Raw genomic sequence first — 20,309 nt, forward strand, 5'->3', positions numbered from 1 at the left:
TTTTGTGGAGAGTGCAGATAATTCAACACATATCATTAAACAAAAGTCTCTCTCTCTCTCTCTCTCTCTCTCTCTCTCTCCATGTTGCGGTTAAACTCAGTAAGTAGTGGAAGTAGTGGTGGGTGGAGTACAAAAATGCAGTTGAAATCTTAGGATCGTTGAAGGGATCTTATCCAAGTAGAACTGTACAAAAAAGGCATCTTCAATATTTGCTATCTGGGTTCCATCAAATTCACTTCAACTGATCAGTTGTATTTTCTCCATCCATTTCTCTGAGTGGTAAAAAATGTTATGCTTCACATCAAAAACGTTTCTTCTTTTTCTCTCCCTTTCCTTCTTCATTTCTTTCGGTTTCGGAAACTCTGACACTTTGCAAACAACAGGTGCTGTATCGCAGCTGCTTTAGTCTCTTTTCGTTGCCTAAAATGCTTCCTTTTGTGTTATATTTTGATCTTTAATGTGTTTGTTTACGGTTTGTGCTCGTGTTGGCATTGTAGGGGAGGGTGGTGATCAGAGAGAGCATGGTGGGGTGGTGGTGACTTGGGGCACAAGAAGGTCTCTAGCAGAAGAAAAAACTCCCCGAAACGCACCTCTGACAATATTGTCTAGGGAGAGGACACGCCGGAAAGACCCTCGTGACGGATTTAAGAGATACACAGGTGGCTGGAACATCAGCAATGAGCATTACTGGGCTGTGAGTTTTCTTTGTACTTCTTATTATTTCGGTTTCTATGAAAACTTATGAATGACTATTCATATGTACTTGTTTGGGACATTGTGTTGATCATGTTGCGTAATGAATATTTTTGCAAATTGATTACGAATTTATGATGCAGTCTGTTAACTATACCGCGACGCCCTTCCTTGCCATTGCTGTCGTATGGTTCAAGATATTCGCGATAAGCTTGTGCCTAACCTGTATCTGCAACTTCTGTCGCCCTAAAGAGCCTTACGGTTATTCTAGAAGAGCTTATGCTCTCTCTCCCATCTTCCTCGTTTTCTTCACCCTTGCCGCAATGTATGTCTCTCTCCTTACGCGTGAGCGCACACACATCTAACGTGCACGGACAATTTTTGCCTATGATTTGTATGAACTGATGATTTTGTTTACCGTTTGCACCGTCTATTCCAGCATTGGATTCATTGTTCTGTTCTCCGGTCAAGGAAAGTTCCAGGGAAGTTCAACCGATGCGCTGAACCATGTTGTTAGTCAGGCAAATACAAATTCTGCAAAGCTCAGGAATGTGTCATATAATCTCAGTGCAGCTAAGCGGATTGGAGTTGATGCTGTGTTTCTGCCAGCAGATGTCCAGAAGAAAATTGACAATATCGTAACAAAAATTGACGCTTCTGCAGCTAAACTTTCTGATAGAACAAAAAAGAATTTAAAGACTATAAAAGATAGCTTGAATACCATGTAAATAGATATATATTCTACAAGCTCTTGAAATTAATCGGACAATTGTTTGGATTATATAACATATGTATTTGCTACAATGTTTTGCAGGAGGATCCTTCTCATTAACCTTGTTGCAGCTATGATCTTTCTGGCCTTGCTTGGAATTTGTAAGTCTTTTATTTTCTTTCAATTTGGGAGGAATTAATTTCGAGAACTCGAGTATTAATTGGCAATTAATCACGTTGTACTACTTGTTGCAGTATTTTCGATCCTAGGGAAGCAAGTTGGTGTACACATGTAAGTGATAAAAACCATGAAATCTTTGCTCTTTATTTGCTTGCTCGACAAGAAAGTCCTTAAACATTTCATTTGTGTGCAGCTTGGTGATTGTCGGGTGGATTCTTGTCACGTTAGCGTTCATATTGTGCGGTGCATTTGTTGTCCTCCACAAGTACAGTTTGTCACTGCTTTTGTAGGAAGCATTTCTAGTTTAGAAGTTAATTTTCAGCTTGTCCTCCATGTGACTTCTTTTCCTATGTTGCATAGTGCGGTTGGAGACGCATGTGTCGCCATGGATGAATGGGTTCAGAACCCTGAACCTCATACTGCATTTGACGATATACTCCCATGTGTGGACAATGCTACTGCCCAGGAGGCTGCGTTGCGCACCAAGGATGCAACCTTCCAGCTTGTTACTGTGGTTAACCATGTCATAACCAATGCTTCGAATGTCGATAATCAGTCAGACAGACCAGTACCTCTTCTTTGCAACCCTTTCCATTCAAATCTCGTCGACCGACATTGTATCTCCGGTGAAGTGCCACTGCAAAATGCCACGCAGGTAACACAAATTATATAAGTATCTAAAATTGAAGCCTGCATCTTCTACTCATAAGTGTTTTCACTGCAGGCGCATCTATAGAAGCATGTCGAATTTTTAATAAAAATTTTTAAGTGCTTGCTTAAAAAAAAACACTTGCAAGTGCATATGTTAGAAACTACTTTCATGTGCTTTTCAAATCCAGAAGCACTAGATTAAAGTTCTTTTGATCATTCATAAGAACTTTTAACCATTTAAAAGGACTTCCAAACAAGACTAGCTCTTCAGACAATGTTTGGCAAAAAAGAGTTGAAATGTTCTAGGGTTGTAAAAGAACTTGGAAGTGTTGTTTGAACATACCTTTAGGAAGCACTTCCAAGTGCATTCTGAAAAAGAACTTGCTTCTCCTAAAAGTGTTTTCTTGAAAAATTTGTGCTATCTGCATATACCCTAAGACCGGCATTTTTTTTCTGAGCAGGTGTGGAAGAAATATGTGTGTGAGGTTTCAAAGGCTGGTACTTGTACAAAACCGGGCAGCTGGCTGACTCCCACATTGTACGGACAAATGGAAATTACAGCAAATCTGAGCTACGTACTCTACGGTTACGATAAATTCTTGACGAATCTGCAATCCTGCAGATCTGTTAGGGATGCATTCAGAGACATAAGCAGTGGGAAGTGTCATGGTTTGGAAAAACACAGCAGCTGGATTTACATTGGTTTGGCAATGATGTCCGCAGCTCTGGTGCTTTCAATGATCTTCTGGGTTATCTACGCGAGGGAACGAAGGCGTCGTCTTTATATCGAAAACTGCTTTCTGGAGAGAGCCATATAGGGAATTCCAAGACAAGGAGGGTGTTTATTTTAAAGATTTTTGTATGTAATAAAGCATCTAATTAGTTTTCTAAATCTGTTTTATCTTCGTTTTTGCAAGTAGATTTGAGTGATTTTATCTTAAGTTCTGTTTTTTGTAATTATCTTAAGATTTGATTATTGTATCATGCAGTAGTCATTTTTAGAAGAGAAATGGGATATATGAACTTATAATCTAAAGGTGATGGATTAAAAGCTAAAAGAACTTTTTAGGTTCAAATATGCACTTATGAAAATGATTTTTGCATATCATCCTCTGGTTCTTTCTGTGTTTATGTCCCTCGAATTTTTCTTTAATCTATTTAATTCAACGGCTAGAAAAAGACATAAAGTGCAAGAGAAGAGTGCGGAAGTTCATAAATCATTTTCTATGTAATATATGGTCTCCATCTTATTACCATCAAAGTTTTCATATTAATTGCTGCGGCACAATGTATAGATTTTTTTTTTTTTTTTTTTTAACAAACGATATTAATTACATTAAGATGAAGGAGATGTGCTTAACCTCACAATGAGCTAGTAATAATATGGTTCAAATTTGCCTTTAGCGATAATTGAACCTAAGACCTCTCATTTACAAGTAAAGAGGAATACCACTAGATTGTAGTACTAAGTGACAATGCAGAGATCCTCCAATGTCACAATTAGAGAGAGAGAGAGAGAGAGAGAGAGAGAGAGAGAGGGATTTGGTCCCAAGTCCAAGGATTGGAGAAATTTTTCCAAGTGCCGAGAACACCATGACACATGGTGTTCCCTCACCCATTAGGATTTAGTTTTATTTATTTATTGAAATATAAAATTGAAGGATATTCAAGATGTCAAATCCTAATGTGTGAGGGAACACCATGTGTCATGGTGTTCCCGGCACTTGGAAAAATTTCTCCAAGGATTGATTGAGACACATGTTTTTGGTCATGGGATTTCTGCAGAATGCAGATTTCCCAAGTCCACGGATTGTGACATGTGTAGATTAAGGCCACACCGACGTAAACTTTTTACAAATGAACACATTATTTTGGGGAAGAAGAACAAGAAGTAAAGTAGTACTAGTTTTTGTGACAATGGCTTCTTCGTCTCTTCACCAAGCAACAGAAACCGGAATGCACGCTCCCTACTTACTTTCCAACCCGAAACTCAAAGCTCCGGTGATGGCATAGAGCTGTTAGCATGCCCTGTATGCTGCGAACCCCTCATCCGAAAAGGCCCTCTTGAAGGTGGTGGTCGTAGTGCTGTAGTTGTGGATCTAAGCTGTGGAAGCGGTTTATTTTCCAGGAGATTTGCCAAATCCGGGGCTTTTTCTGGAGTTGTCACGCTCGAATGAAAATTGAGTCACTCATTACTCTTTCTTAATTAATCCAATTTAATTATAACAACCAATAACCATTATCATATGAATTCAATATAAAAAACGAAGTGTCAGCTGTCGAAACCTAACGCACTCTTTATCTTCCTTTATCTGCACTTGAGATCCACATCATAAGATAAACTTACAGGCGAAATTTGATCCAACCCTATTACTATTAAGTAAAACAGGGGCAAAAAAAACATTTTATTCGGTCAATAAAATTCATTTTTATACTGCTAGCATGTGACCCGCACGTGTTTGAGAGTGATGTCATATTGCCTCCGTGTCTCTCCATCCGCCAAATTTTCTTCTGTTACAACTCTCACTCCGCCAATTTCAAAAAAAAGCTGAGAATCCACATCTCCAATGGCGACGACACCCTCGTCCGCTCTCCACCAAACATTTCTATCCCGAAACTACTCTCCCCTCCATCGAAATTCTCAATTCCGCCATCCCCGTCTCCGTCTCCCCTCTCGCCATCACTCTCACCCCATTCGCGCCACCTCCACCGTCACTCTCCCACCGGTACCGCCTCATCCTCCCCTCTCTCCTCAATTTCCGCTTCCATTTTTGTCCTTCTAAATTTCGAGTTTCCGATATTGCAGGAGCGGCGGTCGAGGGCCGAGGAAATCCAAAGCTCCGGCGTTGACCTCGAGCTGCTTGCCTGCCCAGTATGCTACGAACCACTCATCCGAAAGGGGCCGCCGGGTCTCAATCTGTGAGTAACAGTACGACACAAAGCCTCAGTCTTTTTCTTGAAATTGGTGTCGTAAGTGTTTCAATTTCGTTTTGTGATTTGCAAATTTTGCAGGCGAGCAATTTACAGGTCGGGGTTCAAGTGCAGGAAATGCGACAAGTCGTATTCGAGTAAAGACGTTTACTTGGACCTTACTGTTACTGCTGGGTTGAAGGAGTACGTTGAGGTACAACCGATCCGGACCGAGTTGTTCCGGAGCCCTCTCGTTTCCTTCTTGTATGAAAGGGGTTGGCGCCAGAATTTTAACCTCAGCGGATTTCCAGGTCCCGATGAAGAGGTAAATCAGCAAATTTGGATTCTTTTTTTTGCTCGGTTTTTGGTGAATTGGGTTTGTTTTGTTGCTTAATTTTGAGTTTTGGATTGCTTAGCAAGTTTAGGTTCTTATGTGGTTTGCAGTTTAAGATGGCTCAGGACTACTTTAAATCCGCCGAAGGCGGTGTTTTGGTGGATGTGAGCTGTGGGAGCGGCTTGTTTTCGAGGAAGTTTGCGAAATCCGGGACATATTCTGCAGTTGTTGCACTTGATTTTTCGGAGAACATGCTCCGGCAGAGTTATGAATTTTTTAAGAGGGATCCTACTCTTTTAGATACGTAAGTTTGTGTATGTTCTTCTGAGTGATCAATGTTTATGTGGTCTTTGGTAGTGAAATGAGATGTTTATCATTGCTTACGGTTCACTGGAATAAGTGCAGTAATCTTGCTCTTGTGAGGGCGGATGTTGCTAGGCTTCCGTTCCCTTCGGGTTCAGTTGATGCTGTCCATGCCGGCGCAGCATTGCATTGCTGGCCCTCTCCTTCCAATGCTGTAAGTTGCGTTTCATGTGATTCCTATGTTTCTCTTCTCCCAAAAGGATTTTGTTATGTGCGTTAAAACAAATGTGTTGGCTACCTTTACCTTTTATTGCAATCGGAGATGCTAGTAATATGCAAAGTCAGAGGATGAACTGCATAGTCTTACACCGTTAAACACATGAAAGTGTCGTGTTACATCCTCTGAGTGGATCTAAAATCATACGGGGAACTAAGCGTTGAACCATTTGATTCTGGCTTCATTGTTAATTAGGAATATGAGATGAAATGTGAAATAGTGAGTAAACCTTAGAGGTGAGTAAAACCCAGGGCCTCTTACAAGTGACCAAAAGAAGTAGGCATCTTGTGGTGCCATGGTGTGTGAGAAATAGATGGATGATATCTTTTGACCTGTCAAGTTTCTTCTGTTCTTTCCGGAAATCAATCATGTCAGACCCGATGGTGTTGTCTTAGTGGCTCTTCAACTTGGGTTTGGACACGGATTTGAATACTAATGCCAAACCCTTAGAATTGCATGGAGTGTTTTGCATGGGAGACTCCATGTGCTAGGAGATTAGCTGAGCGTTCTAACAGGCTACCAGCAGTACATAACTTGTCAACAAGGAAGAGAGAGAGAGCAGGTAGTGATTAACGAACCTAGCAATCTTAGTTATACTATATGCGGGTCAATTGGTAGTGATTAACGAACCTAGCAATCTTAGTTATACCATATGCGGGTCAATTGGAATCAGAATTCTAACCTTTAGGTAAAAGATTCCGGCTTTTGTGGAATTACAAGATTTCTATTAATGCACAAGCCATAGTATGTGTGCCATTGGCGCATTGCAGAGTTAGTTCATATGGAACACACTGCAGTTTTCGATAGAAGAAAGAGAGTACACCACAGATTCTGATCTGCTCGTCTTTGTCTCCTATATTAGATACATCTTTACAGGTGTAATTAATGAAATTAGCTATCCGGTGGTTTGCTTGTAGCACCTTTCTCTGGTGGACCTCTATTTGTTGCATCTGAAAGTCATAAACTCTTAGAATCTCATAAAATTTTCATTGTTTTACTCCGTTAAAAAGTGTTTGGATGTAACAAAGCTTCTATTAATTTGGACCTCATATCTCATTTAATTTTCAGATTGCTGAAATAACTCGCATATTACGAAGTGGTGGAGTCTTTGTTGGAACCACTTTTCTGCGGTATACTCCATCTACTCCCTGGATAACCCGGCAACTCAGAGAGGTAATACTTAATCAATGATTACCAAATGTGATCAATGCTAGATTTGGTTCAGACCTGTCAATTTTCTATCTGTATATACTAGTCATAGAATGTGTGTTCGAAACAACAATTGCGTAATATCCACATTTCTTTTCTAGTTCTGTATAAATCTGTCACGAATGAAGTAAAAGATAATCGTTACTGTGATCCAAATAGTTGAATTTCATCAGAGACGACTCATTAGTAGTAGTGAGCTAGGGTCTGTTTAAGGGTGGTTATAAACTTAAAACAAATATTGATTTTAAGGTGTTGATGTGGCAGAGGGCTCTTCAGGGCTACAACTATTTAACGGAGGAGGAGATCGAGGACTTGTGTGCATCATGCGGTCTCACCAACTACACGAGCAACGTTCAACAAGCTTTCATCATGTTTTCTGCTCAGAAACCTTAAGAGTTTAAACTAGGTTTGAGCCGTTTGAACATCATTTTTCCGTACATGTATTTATCATATATCTTGTTGAAACTGTTGTATAGTGTATTTATATGTAAGTATATCTAAACATATCTAAACATTTGAAAAGAAGAATACAAAAACCTGAAAAGGTGGGTAATCTGGGGAAGATGTAAAGTATCATTGTTAAGGAGAAGTATTTTATTAACTGTATAAAGAACGATAGCAGCAGTGCTTAACATTATCATTAACTCTATTAGTGGTTTCTGAATAGTAAAGACAGATTGATGGCCAGTTTAATCTGAGGGCTAGTTTGGAAGTGCTTTTAAAATGGTTAAAATCGTTTTTGATGAAAATATTTTTAGTATCAATCTTTAGCAAAAATGCAAGTGAATTTTTGAAAAACACTAGAAATGATTCCTGCAAGAAACACATAACTAGTGTTTTTTGCAGAAAGCAATTCAAGTGCCTTTAACACCCAAAAACATTTTCTTTAAAAGTAAGTAGAAGACTTGAACTCAATTTACTTGAGCTTTTGTGTTTATGACAAGATTTCAGCAATAAATTTGAATTTTTCTAAAAAAAATATGAAAATGCCATGTGTTTTGTCCAACCAACCTCACAAACTAATAAAATTCCCTTTATTTTAATTTCATCTGTCTCACACTGATCTCGTTTCCACGTTAGAGTTGTTCTAAACAGAATCCCTACTCAAAATTTCTCCTCGAATATAACTAGTACTGCAGTACATCATGCTGTATTGTAGCCTTGGTCTTTGGACGCACAAGATCTTGACTCTTGAGGCATTAATCTTTGGGGAAAAAGGCTCTCCATGTGAGATATATTCCTTAAAAGTAAGGGCATGAATATATAATAGGGCATGGTGAAGTGGCTGGACAAATAAATAAAGAAAACCCTTTTCAAACAAAGCAAATGGAACTAACTCAGACGACACACAGGGCAGAGAGGGGCAGGAAGATCCCCTCGTGCGGCTCATCCGCTGACCCTGCAACCCCTATTTGTTCTTCTAAATAGCCTGTTCACTTTGAATCTTTGACCTTTGACCACCATTAGAAGAGGTTTTTTCTGTGTATTCAGAACATAATCAGCATGTGTTACTATTTTTCACTTAAATTATAAATGTGCATTTTTTTAATACTTTAAAAATAAAACATATCAACTTAATTCATCACTTATATTATAACACGTAAAATAGTACATCACGTGACAATTAATTTAGAAACATTTATCGTTTAGGTTTTGAACGACAAAAGGAGGAATTATTGGTTGGTCAGTCAGAGTGACCAGTCCCAAGACACATTAAGCTTTTGGACACTGCAAGTTTAAATTTGTTTAGGGTTTAAAGCCAGGCGTTTCCTTTGGATCCCTTGCACGTGACCTTCTTTGCTTACTATAATACCTTTCTGCTTTTCATGGCACGTGGGGTTGGCCATGGCCATCCTCTTCTCTCCTTTCTTTCTTTCTTTGGTTCTGCGACTGTGATGAGCTTTCTTACTTTCTTCTTTTTGTTTTGGCTGTAACTGCTAGGGTTTTGCTAGTCGTGTCGTTTCGTCAAGTATACACGTGGATGGTAATATTCAGTCATAGTAGACATCTAAGCTAAGCTGAGTGTAAATTGTCATAGGAAATTATTTTCAGAGCTCGTTCCATAATCATTTTTGTATTTAATTTTTAGTTTGATTTTTGTGCTTAATATATGAAGAAAATCTATGAGAAAAAATAGCAATGAAGCAGGGGGATGGAGCTTAAACACCAACATAGTTTTTGTTTTAGGTTAGACTTTGTGTCTTTCCTTTAAAATTTAATCTACTTATCACATCTCTATCATTCTTCCTTCACTCTTAAATATCTCGTATTTCTCTCGTGTATTTACTTTGTATAACTAACACAAAAACACAATTTAAAAGTAAAAACGAAGTAGTTATTAAACAAACTTTCATATAATTTTTAGAGATTAATCGTTAGAAAGCTTTCTCATCACATTAAGTAGTGAATGGGAGCTGTAGATAATTAGCATTTCATTTGACCATTCAGGAAGCTCCAGGCCTCCAACATACCTACAAATCCTTGCTTAAGAAGGGGGGAAAAGGAGAAAAGAAAGGACAAACCGAACTGCCTCAAAAGAATTATTTTTCTTGTTTTCTGGTTTGAGACTAGACTTCAAAATTTATAATTTAGGAAATATCCTGAGAACATGTTTATACCATTATGGTTTTGCTTATGTCCAGCTTCAAGAGAAAAGCTCTCTACAGAAAATTAATTACAGTGTTAAGCATTTACGTACGCATGATTGATTGTCAACTATTAATTCATATGCTAACATTATGCTGACATAGAATTTCGAAATGAGAAATGTGAAAGAGATTTTCTCAAAAGTGGAACTCCCTACCACCTTATGCTTTTGGTACAATATTTTATAATATTGACACGAGAATAATGTTAAATTGTGAGGTGCCAAAAAATTCAGGAAGAGTCACATTTTTTAAAAAGGAAAACTAATGAAAATGGTTTGAAAATTTTGAGTTTTAATGATAAGGACAAAATAAAAGGTAAAGTAAATAGTACCAGGATTGATTTTTTAGTATAAAAATGTGATTTTTCGGTAAAATGAACAGTACCGTGAGCTTTTCATTAAAATTCATTTTTAAAAAAAACCTCTCTAGTATTTCTCTTTCAAAATTAAATGGTAGGCATGAAGGGTATAAAGGGAATAATGATACAAGATTAGTACAATCGGCATTGCAAACCCCAAGGTAACTCGTGTTTGGAGCTGAGAGGGACAATGAGCAAGGTCTTCCTCAAAATTACCACACTGGGGATCCTCTAATTAATCAGGTCATTAGTTTTTCTAACTAGTGCTTAATGAGTTGTGCTTGTCTGTCAAATGTTTGTCTGCAAAATCATAAAAGTAAAAAAATAAAAATAAACATTATTATTGAGGCAAGCTGCAGGCTAGGACTTGTGATTAGTGGAGTTGCTGATTGATTGTTGACATGTTTCATTCCCTAAAAACCGGGGTTTTTCTCGTACATGTCTTGTTTGGGACTCTGTTATTAGCAGATTAGGCATGCTGCCATACAACTGTATTGGCCAGATGCAAAGGATATGTTCTGGGGATGATACCGACCTTCTTAGTTAGATTTTTTTATTTTATCTAACTTGTCCGCTTTCTTTTGTATATTACAATGTTGCAATTAATCTTTTACTTTTTAGTTTAACCAAATCAAAAATATTTAAGTAGTGTCTAGGAAGTAGATGATTACGATTCTTCTGTAATATTGTAGGATAAAAAAAAAGCCGAGAATGTTATTAACAATCCTCTAATTCCTTTACGAATTACCTTTCCCTGTTTAATTCCTCAGAGGCTACTGTACTACTACCCTGATTTCAACCTTTTTACCACCTTAAGTCACATGAGTCATAGTTGAGGTATCAAAAGCCAATGAGTAGACAGCTGCAAGTTTTTTGACATGCTAATATTTTCACAGAATATAAAGTGTGGAAAGAGAAAATGGAAGGTAATTAGTAAAAAGGAATTTACTAGGGCCTTGGGAGAAGAAAATTAAAAGCACCTTGACCTGCACTAGACACGTAGGCACTTACGAGAGAGGGATTATTGTATGTTGGAAATATACTAGTCAACACAAATACAATTAACTTTAAATTAAAAAGTTAAAATGCATAATAATCCTTTTCAAAAAAAAAAAAAAAACGCATAATAATCTAGATATAACGCACAATTGATTTGAAATATGGATACAATAACATTTTAAGACGGAGCTGTATATATAGGGCCTAGGGGGCATCCGTCCCCACTCAATTTTGTGTGTGTAATGTTGCATTCCAATTCCCAAGCCCTAATTAAACTACAAATTAAAAAGTGATATAGTGGAAAAAAGATAAGGTGTATCCGCTAATTTACATGCTTGTGACATTAACACTAACTCTTCTAATTGCTACTGCCATCGTTGAAAAAGCATTTTCGGCCATGAAATTTCTGAAGAATCAATTGAGAAATCGAATGGGAGATCAATAGATGAATGATAACATAATTGTTTTTGTAGAGAGATATTTGATGGTATTGGTAATGATGTTGTCATGCAACGCTTTTAAAACATGAAACACGTCAAGGAATATTGTAAGATGTTGTATGATGAAAAACTTTATGGATTAATATATAAATGTTTTGTGCAGTAAATTCTTGAGTTTTTTAATTGTACCTTATTGTTTGAAGATGTTCTCATTCTTACAAATTTCTAACTTGGTCCCTGATAACATTCTTATGTTGATGAGTCTCTCTCCACTACAAAGACTGAGACGTGGTATCTTAGATTAGTTACATGGATTGCAAATTAAATGAAACATTCAGATGATCAAACCGAAATACGATTGTAAAAATATCTAAAGCTAATCATACATAATTTCATTCTTTTTGAAGGCCTAATTACTTAGCTTTCAAGTGATGTAAGTTACAGAAATGACATCAAAAGTTACAGAAATGACAGCAAAAAGCATCAGGGAAGAAAAAGGTGTGCGTAATTTCTGCTTTCCTGCTCTCCTCTACTTGTTTTTTATTTTATAAAAAGTGAGCAGAAAAAAGAAGAACTTATTAGCCGACTTATTGACAGCAACAAAGTGGATCGCAACGAATGGACTGATGGAACTATATTATCAGGGATGGCTGGTAAATATCTGTAATTTTATGGTTTTGTTTTTACAACAAGTGGCTAGTTTGTACTGATTTCACCAATTCTAAGAGATGAGAATCAATGAAAAAACAGGTAAGAAAATGGCGGAGCACCTCCTTCAAGAAGGTGCCTTGGTTAGTTTAGAATTAGAGCTCTTCAGCCAAGGAGATGAGCAGCATTTGTTTATAGGGTTTTTAAAGAATGGGAGACACGGAAACCGCGCCCACGTTCCCCTCATATCTTAGTTCCTTTCTCGCTCTGTCCATTAGGAAATTCTATTTTAGAAAGCACTTTTATTCAAAAATGCCTCTAATAAAAACGCAATTGCTTTTTGAAAAATACTTGAAAGTGCTTTCTATAAAAATTACATAATCTTAAATCCTATGCACATAGCATGTGCTTTTTCCAAAAAATACTTCAAGTGTTTTCTTTTTTGTTGAATATTGTCAAAAACGTTTTTAGTGATCTAAAATGATGACTCTCAAACATCTCTCTCTCATGTTACGTGTTTCACTATTGACAAAATGTTGTGTACCTCCCCAAGGAATAAATATTACACCCTTCCTCTCTTGTGAAGCTCAATAAATACACTTATCTCCATCCCTTGGTCTCTCTCTCTCCCCCTCTATCTCCATCTCTCTTTCCTGTTTACACCACCGCCTTGGTAACAGCTCAAAGGGGGGGCTCTCTCTTTCAAGTGTTTATGTGATCATGGTTTGTCTCTGTCCACCCTCTATCTCTCTGTTGCATAGTTCTCATTGTCTTTTGAGTAACTGAGTTTAACTGTTTTGATAGGGAATTCAGAAGCCTGCATGGTTGGATGCCCTTTACACCGAGAAGTTCTTCGCCGGCTGTTCATTCCACGAAACTGCGAAAAAGAACGAAAAAAACGTCTGCTGCTTGGATTGTTGCATCAGTATATGCCCCCATTGTCTTCCCTCCCATCGATTCCACAGGCTCCTTCAAATTCGCCGTTACGTTTACCATGACGTTGTCCGATTGGAAGATCTTCAGAAACTCATCGACTGCTCCAACGTTCAGGTTGTTGCCAAAAAAATGATCAATCTAGCTTATAATTGATTGACTTCTGCCATTGCAATTCAGTTGGTTTTGACACTTGAAGTCTTTATTTGTTGTTTTAGGCATATACCATCAATAGTGCCAAAGTAGTGTTCATCCAGAAAAGACCTCAAAATCGGCAATTTAAGGGTTCCGGAAACTACTGCACATCGTGTGATAGAAGTCTTCAAGAGCCATATATCCATTGCTCTCTCGGTTGCAAGGTAACGAAAACTACGAATATATTTGGGATTTGGCCAAAATTATCATTTTTTTGATCCATTTACAAAATAATCAGTTTTTCATTATGTTATTGATATCTAATTGCTATGTCACCGATTTTTAGTTTTGATCAGTTAATCATTGAGATTTGATTTTTGATCATTTTAGCCAATATCCCAGTATATTTTGCCTACTTTTTGGCGTTAATTTGTTTCATGCATGTAGATGAATTACTAAAATGTTTGCATCTATATTTTATGTGACAACAGAACTTATATAGCTAAATTTTTCCTGGTTTATGTAAATAACTTATATATCTAGCTGAAAATTTATCTGATTCATGAAAACTGAAACTTTTAATTAATTAATGAACATGTTGATTGGAATGATTAATCAGGTGGATTACTTGCTTAAATTCAAGAAAGACCTCTCTCCTTACTTGAAAACATGCAACTCCCTTCAACTGAGTCCTGACTTCTTAGTTCCACTTTCCGACATGGGAGACGAGGAGATGACCAGCGATCAGACCAACCCTAATTCCACAATTGTGGACCTCGATGACCCGATGAGCTCATCATCATCAGAGTCGTGGGGGTCTGATGAGACCATGAGCATGAGCATGCACATGGCATACATGCATCATGAGGTCGTCAGAAAGAAGAGAAGCGGGCTTAATTATGCGTCAATATGTGGAAGGTCAGCTCATAAAGTTTCCCACGAGGACATGGCCACAAACATGATCAGTAGAAGAAAACGCATTCCTCATAGATCTCCGTTGTGTTAGCATAATCAACAAAATTTTTAATAAACCTCAATTACAATTTTCCGTTTAATTGACTGAATTGAACCCTTCAAATGCTTTGATTAATTAAATAATTACATTAGCTCTCTCTTTCTTTCTCGAATGTGAAGTTTAATTTTTGTTAATTATTCACTTGGTCGGGTTGTTTTGTCTTAAGGTGATCACGTGGTTCCCAGTTCCAAGTTATTGTTTTGTACATTTTATCACTCTTTTCCATGTCATATTTTATACCAGACTAAAAAACTGCCATTTTTATACACTAATATCATATAGGTGCTTCCCTTGCCCTGAATTAATATATTTTTTTCAAATTCTTCCTTCACTTAATAATAATTAACTTTTTATTTTTTAAAACGTAAATTCATAATTATAGATCTGGGCATTGTCAAGTATAGGGTTTAGCTCAAATTACACTATTGTTTGAATGAAAAGAATGGTATGAGTATGAGCAAAAGTTTTATATGTAGTAAAGCTATCATTACTGACCGAGGTTTAAGAGAGATTTTTTAATGTGCCCAAAATACAAATACACACTACATATTATAATACAAAACTTATATACCATATAATGTAATGTGTTCATAGCACATTAAAAAATGTCTCGTAATTCAAGTATAGACCAGTACATTTGCCGTGTTTTTGCACAACCCAATATGTAATTCACAATTTTAGGGCCTCAATGAGTACCGCCCAAATGGGCTTCCTTGGACTTTGACTGTAATTATAAAACAATATTGTACCTGTGTGCATCATTTCGTGTGTGAGAGACCACAAAGACAGAGAATTTAGTTTAATTAATTTTGACCAGTCAAACCTTCCGGGACTAGCTGTGATAACCCTAGGTATTACGTAACAAGTATAATCAAAACTTAATTTGTACGATATCTTGTAGCACCTATTGTGGTATATCAATGGTCTGATCAATCTTTCAATTACAAAGATACAAATTCAATACTTAATAATAAAATTAGTAATCCACCGAAGTTAGTTAAAGATTACTAATTAGTTGTACAATATCTCGTGATCTTATCCATTAAATTTAGTTTTGTGAAATTCGTTGTATTTATCGTGAAATTTCTTTTGTTGCTAATGATTTAGCTTGTTTGAGTTTGTCATACAGTTTGGGTCCAGTCTTTTTTTAGCAAGCTCCTCCTTATTGTCGTCGGTTGCTAGTTGTAGATAGATTTGGAGTCTCGTGGCCTAGTGATATTCTTATGTAATCTTTCATTTTCTTTCGGGCTTATGAACTGTTGTCAACAAAAAAATAAAAATAAAAAATTACTAATTTGTATTAGGGTCTAGAGGTACTTTTATTCATTTATAAGTAAGAGATCTCAAGTTCGACTTGCACAAAGAGTGAAGACGTATAATTTTTTTGTTACAATTGATGCCTAATTATGATTAGCTAATTACCAAGTAGAATATATATCTTCACTTTTTATAATATCGTTGTATCAAAAAATGGTTAACATTACTCTTCTTTTATAGTTTTTTTTTACTACAACAATATATTTATGAGGTTTTAATATTATTTTAATATAAATGTTTCAGGAGTAATGCAAATGTACTTTTTGGTGAATTCTTATAGCATTAAACTTCATGCATCTTCTGTAGAAAGTCTCGCTTAAGCCCCATAGAGATTGAGCCTCATTTATGTGCAGCCCAAAAAGTATTATGCAGCCACTTAGAAGTCCTAGGGTTTGGAGGTTATTCGAAGGCAATGGGTTTGCATTAATGCTGCAACTAGAACTTCTGTGATAACTTTTTCATTAAAAACAAATACAAATATTCTAGGGTTTTCGTTGAACTATAAGTAAGAAATATCAAGAATACGATTGATATGAGAGAGGTAACTTCTTCATCTATTTAATCATTGGATAACTTCACCATTCAGATTGCCATTCAGAATTTGAATGTTTAAATAGAGTTTCATATCGCCATTCAGAATATGAAGCCCTAAACATTCAAAACCCGTAGAAAAATAAAAAACTATGAAAAGATGGAAATATATAAACCGAGTGAATATGCCTGAAAAATGAAAGCATCCTCGCAGTCTTCATCATTATTATAATCGTGTTTATGACTAGGAATTTTGATATCATTCCAAATTCTGAGTACAGTATGATGATATTGTTAACCAAGCATGAGATACAGTTAAGAGAGAGAGAGCGCTCTTAGAAAGGGGAGAAAGAAGTTACAATCATCACAGAAATCTGAGACTCTTTAATTATTTATTTATTTTATTAGAAAGTCAATTTTCATTAAGATAAAAACTAGTACAAGACTCAAAAAGGACTGGGTAAACAACTACAAGAAAAGTAAAAGGCTCAAGCAAAATGAGAGCAGCAACCCAAGATATAACGGGAGGCCCACATAAGCTCAGGCCTGAAGGAAGTAAAAAACATAAAGTAAAAAAAACACTAATCTCCAGTAGCAAAGACCACATCACCATCGTGTCACATCCCCAGATGAAGCCAAACTCCAGACCGAGAAAGTAGACACCATATCCAAATCACCTTCACAAACCTCTGCAAATATATATACAAACAAAGTATCATACAAGTAGAGGGTGAGGCTAAGGGTATGTAAAATACCCAACACTTGGCCTCGATGGGGTTCTGGCATATGTATGCCGGTTGGGGAAAGGGAAGTGAAGGAAGGTAGTAGATTTGGTATTCTTTTCCTGATCGGAACCCGCCTATCCGAGTACATGGTAGGATGGGGATGTAGTATCACAGCTAAGAAGGAGGGAGGACAGAAAATTAAAAAATAGAAAGTAGTAAAATTAGGCAAAAGATGCTGGATAAGGGGCATGAAACCCAGATCTAAGACAAGCTCAGGGGATAGTTGAGATCCAGCTTAGGGACAACTGAGATAAATTCAAAGAGAACCGGAAATAAAACAAAAGAAGAAGACTAGAAATAGGAGAAGAAGAGATGGATACAGGGAAGGGGTTGAGCAGAGGAAGTGAAAGCAAGGAGACTAGAAAGAGGAGGAGGTAGCAGGTTGCCGCCTACTCTAAGCCAAAGCAAGGGGCGGCGACTGAAAGTTGAAGCTAGAGAAGAGGCCGCCTGAGAAAAGGCTATGGATCTGGGTTTTTAGAAAGAGACACTAGGAGAGAGAGAGAGAGAGAGAGAGAGAGAGAGTTCAACCTCTGAACTGAGCACCCTGAGACTCTTTAATATATCAAAAGCAACACAGTTAGGCTTTGACAATCTTTCTATGTGGCGGACTAACTAATTCCTCTCCTAATCAATTGACATATGTCTCAATCTAGACCATTGATATTCATTCCTTAACAGCTACCTCTCTACCATTGGCTTAATTTCTTATTTCCACTAGACATTTAAAAGGCGACTTCAAGCCAACAAGATTTTTTATGGGAATGTCTATCACATGCAGTTTTACCTTTGTTTTAGAAAGAGGTTGTTTCCACAACTCGAACCCTTGATCTTTCAGTCACAAATGAGCAACATTTTCATTATGCTAAGGCTCATTTCATTTCTCCTAGAGAATTCATGAAAATCAATCGCACGCAGCTTTACATTTGTTTTAGAAAGAGGAGATTGTTTCCACAACTCAAAACCATACCCATGAGGAACCTAGCCAAAACAAAACCAGATATATCTGCATTCGTCCAGATATATAATTGGACAGCGATTGAGTATGCACTAGCTACTACTTAATTTGATTAGTATGTATACAATATATGCAAGTGCAACTACATCTCAAAATTTAAAATAGTTGCATATATGAAATCTCATGCACATATACCTAGCTTTATAAGGAAAGAGTGCAGATTGAAAAAGTGTAGGAGGCTATGAGCGATAACCAATTAACTACTATCTTGCAGATGAAGAATTATCATGTGTCTACATATTTGTATAAGATTATTAACCGTGTCCTTTTTTCTTTTGGAAAGATTTTTCAGTATGATTGGTACACGGAATGGTACATCACGTGTCATTATAGGTGGGATATGTGTGTTAAAAAATTAATAACTTGAAAAATAAAATTTCTTACCACTTTTATTGAAACACGTGATGTACTACTTGTGTACCCATCACAATTAATTTTCTCATTCTTTTGCATTCGAAAAGAATAAAGTCTTCGGTGTTGTCAGGTACTGATCAAGCTGGTTCGTTTGCTTCTCAACTTCAAGGATATATATATATATATGTATATATGTGTGTGTGTCTATATATATATATATATATATATATATATATATATATATATAGTTGAATTACTTAGGACTTGTTTGAAGTGATTTCAAAATCATTGAAAGCATTTTTTATAAAAATATTTTTAAAACAAATCTTTAGTAAAATTGCAAATGATTCTGTAAAAACACTTGAATTTAGTGTTTTTGGAATTCAATAGCATTTTCTCTAAAAATATATTCAATATTTTATAAGCAATTCTAAATGAGACTTAAGCTTTTTTTTTGTTTTTTTTATTTTGTTTGGGTTAAATTTGTATTTTATGTGCAAGTTATAAAACATGTTATTCTCAGAAGACCTTGATTAGGAACAGTAATGCAGATACTGTGATGCCCTTGTCTGACAACTAGCATCATTTCCTACTTATTCAAACTTTTAGTTTTTAATTACATCGCTAATCACTCATCGTCCCATATGTTTAGTGCAGGTGCATACTTCCTAATAATGGTATTCTTACTATCTAACATGCTATAAAATTTAATAAAATTGTATTCTTGCTATTCTTAATAAGATTTCAAGAAATTAATCAAACTCTACTGTTTAGGTTTTCTAGCCTCCCCCATCGCCTCGTCCTCCCTCCTATCTATGATCCAACCATCGTCATCTTGCTTCTCTGGCCGGTGAAGGTGCTCCGATCCCCCCTTCACCCGTAACTGGATAACATCTATTAATGGTGCTCCACTGTCCACTCTCTCTCCTACGGAAATCAAATCCAAGTTTTGCAATTTCAATGAGCCATCTTTGGATTTCATAGGTTTTTAATCCCACCAACATCAAATATAAATATGGAAAAGATTGGACATAATCTTTGGCTCTTCTCTTTTACTTTGGTAATCTTTGGTTCTTCTCTTTTACTTTGGGGCTTTTCCAAAGAAGGAAGATTGGACACAAGTATATCAACCATTATTTTACCTCCGTTCGTCTCAGATTGGTTGCCATACATATTGACAACCTCTTTTCCAATTTTTCTTTTTTTTGGGCTTGCAACGGCAGAATCCGTTTTGAGAGTCCGATATATTGTGAAACTTTTGCTTGGACCTTCATCTGACTTATATGCTTTGCTCTTCACTAACAGATCAGGTGGAGGGATGGGGGCTAGAGACGGGGAAGGTGAAAGGAGTAATATTGTTACGTTTAAGCAGAAATTAAAAAAAAAAATAAGAGAGTGAAATTACACCCAGACTTGACAACTAGGCTACCAAATAAATGTGGTATATTCTTTTTTTAGAATAAAATGTGGTATATTTAGATGGTAAGCGTAGCACCACTTCTAATTTAATACTTAATTTATAAATTCTTATATTGTTAGTGTAATTCTACTTTCAACCTAAATAAAAATGTTTTATCAATTAAATCGTTTTACTGAAACCTAATTTATAAATTCGCCTAGCTTTAGGTTGTAATTCCCTTTAATTTTCAATAAATTCGCGACCGTTTCATAATTTTATATTATTATTTTTTTAAGAAACAATACTTTCAGCTGAAAAATAATAGTACATTAATCTCTCGCACAGTCTATATATGGTGTATTTCTCATCCCATAAAATTTGTGTGGGTGCAGTTAGTTATGTGTGTAAACCGCGTCATATAAATAGCTCCCTCTGCATAAAATGCACGCGGATCCTCGTCTCT

The 20,309-nt window shown here is 36.4% G+C and overlaps 3 protein-coding genes across 3 annotated transcripts; all 3 read left to right on the forward strand.

Moving 5' to 3' along the window:
• The first annotated feature begins 457 nt into the window (after positions 1 to 457).
• On the forward strand, positions 458 to 3,054 carry LOC137746872 (uncharacterized). The gene is made up of 7 exons (XM_068486890.1): positions 458 to 694; positions 837 to 1,018; positions 1,133 to 1,417; positions 1,508 to 1,566; positions 1,660 to 1,696; positions 1,946 to 2,240; positions 2,698 to 3,054. Exons 1-7 carry the CDS (start codon positions 458 to 460, stop codon positions 3,052 to 3,054), a joined length of 1,452 nt encoding a protein of 483 aa, XP_068342991.1.
• Positions 3,055 to 4,760: 1,706 nt separating this feature from the next.
• On the forward strand, positions 4,761 to 7,942 carry LOC137748772 (uncharacterized methyltransferase At2g41040, chloroplastic-like). The gene is made up of 7 exons (XM_068488954.1): positions 4,761 to 4,962; positions 5,043 to 5,155; positions 5,249 to 5,471; positions 5,591 to 5,784; positions 5,886 to 5,997; positions 7,129 to 7,233; positions 7,534 to 7,942. Exons 1-7 carry the CDS (start codon positions 4,804 to 4,806, stop codon positions 7,660 to 7,662), a joined length of 1,035 nt encoding a protein of 344 aa, XP_068345055.1. The 5' UTR covers positions 4,761 to 4,803; the 3' UTR covers positions 7,663 to 7,942.
• Positions 7,943 to 12,472: 4,530 nt separating this feature from the next.
• On the forward strand, positions 12,473 to 14,436 carry LOC137746873 (protein RGF1 INDUCIBLE TRANSCRIPTION FACTOR 1-like). The gene is made up of 4 exons (XM_068486891.1): positions 12,473 to 12,598; positions 13,167 to 13,412; positions 13,514 to 13,654; positions 14,050 to 14,436. Exons 1-4 carry the CDS (start codon positions 12,473 to 12,475, stop codon positions 14,434 to 14,436), a joined length of 900 nt encoding a protein of 299 aa, XP_068342992.1.
• The last annotated feature ends 5,873 nt before the right edge of the window (positions 14,437 to 20,309 follow it).

This window comes from Pyrus communis, chromosome 10 (assembly GCF_963583255.1).
Source record: "Pyrus communis chromosome 10, drPyrComm1.1, whole genome shotgun sequence".
Taxonomy (NCBI): Eukaryota; Viridiplantae; Streptophyta; class Magnoliopsida; order Rosales; family Rosaceae; genus Pyrus; species Pyrus communis.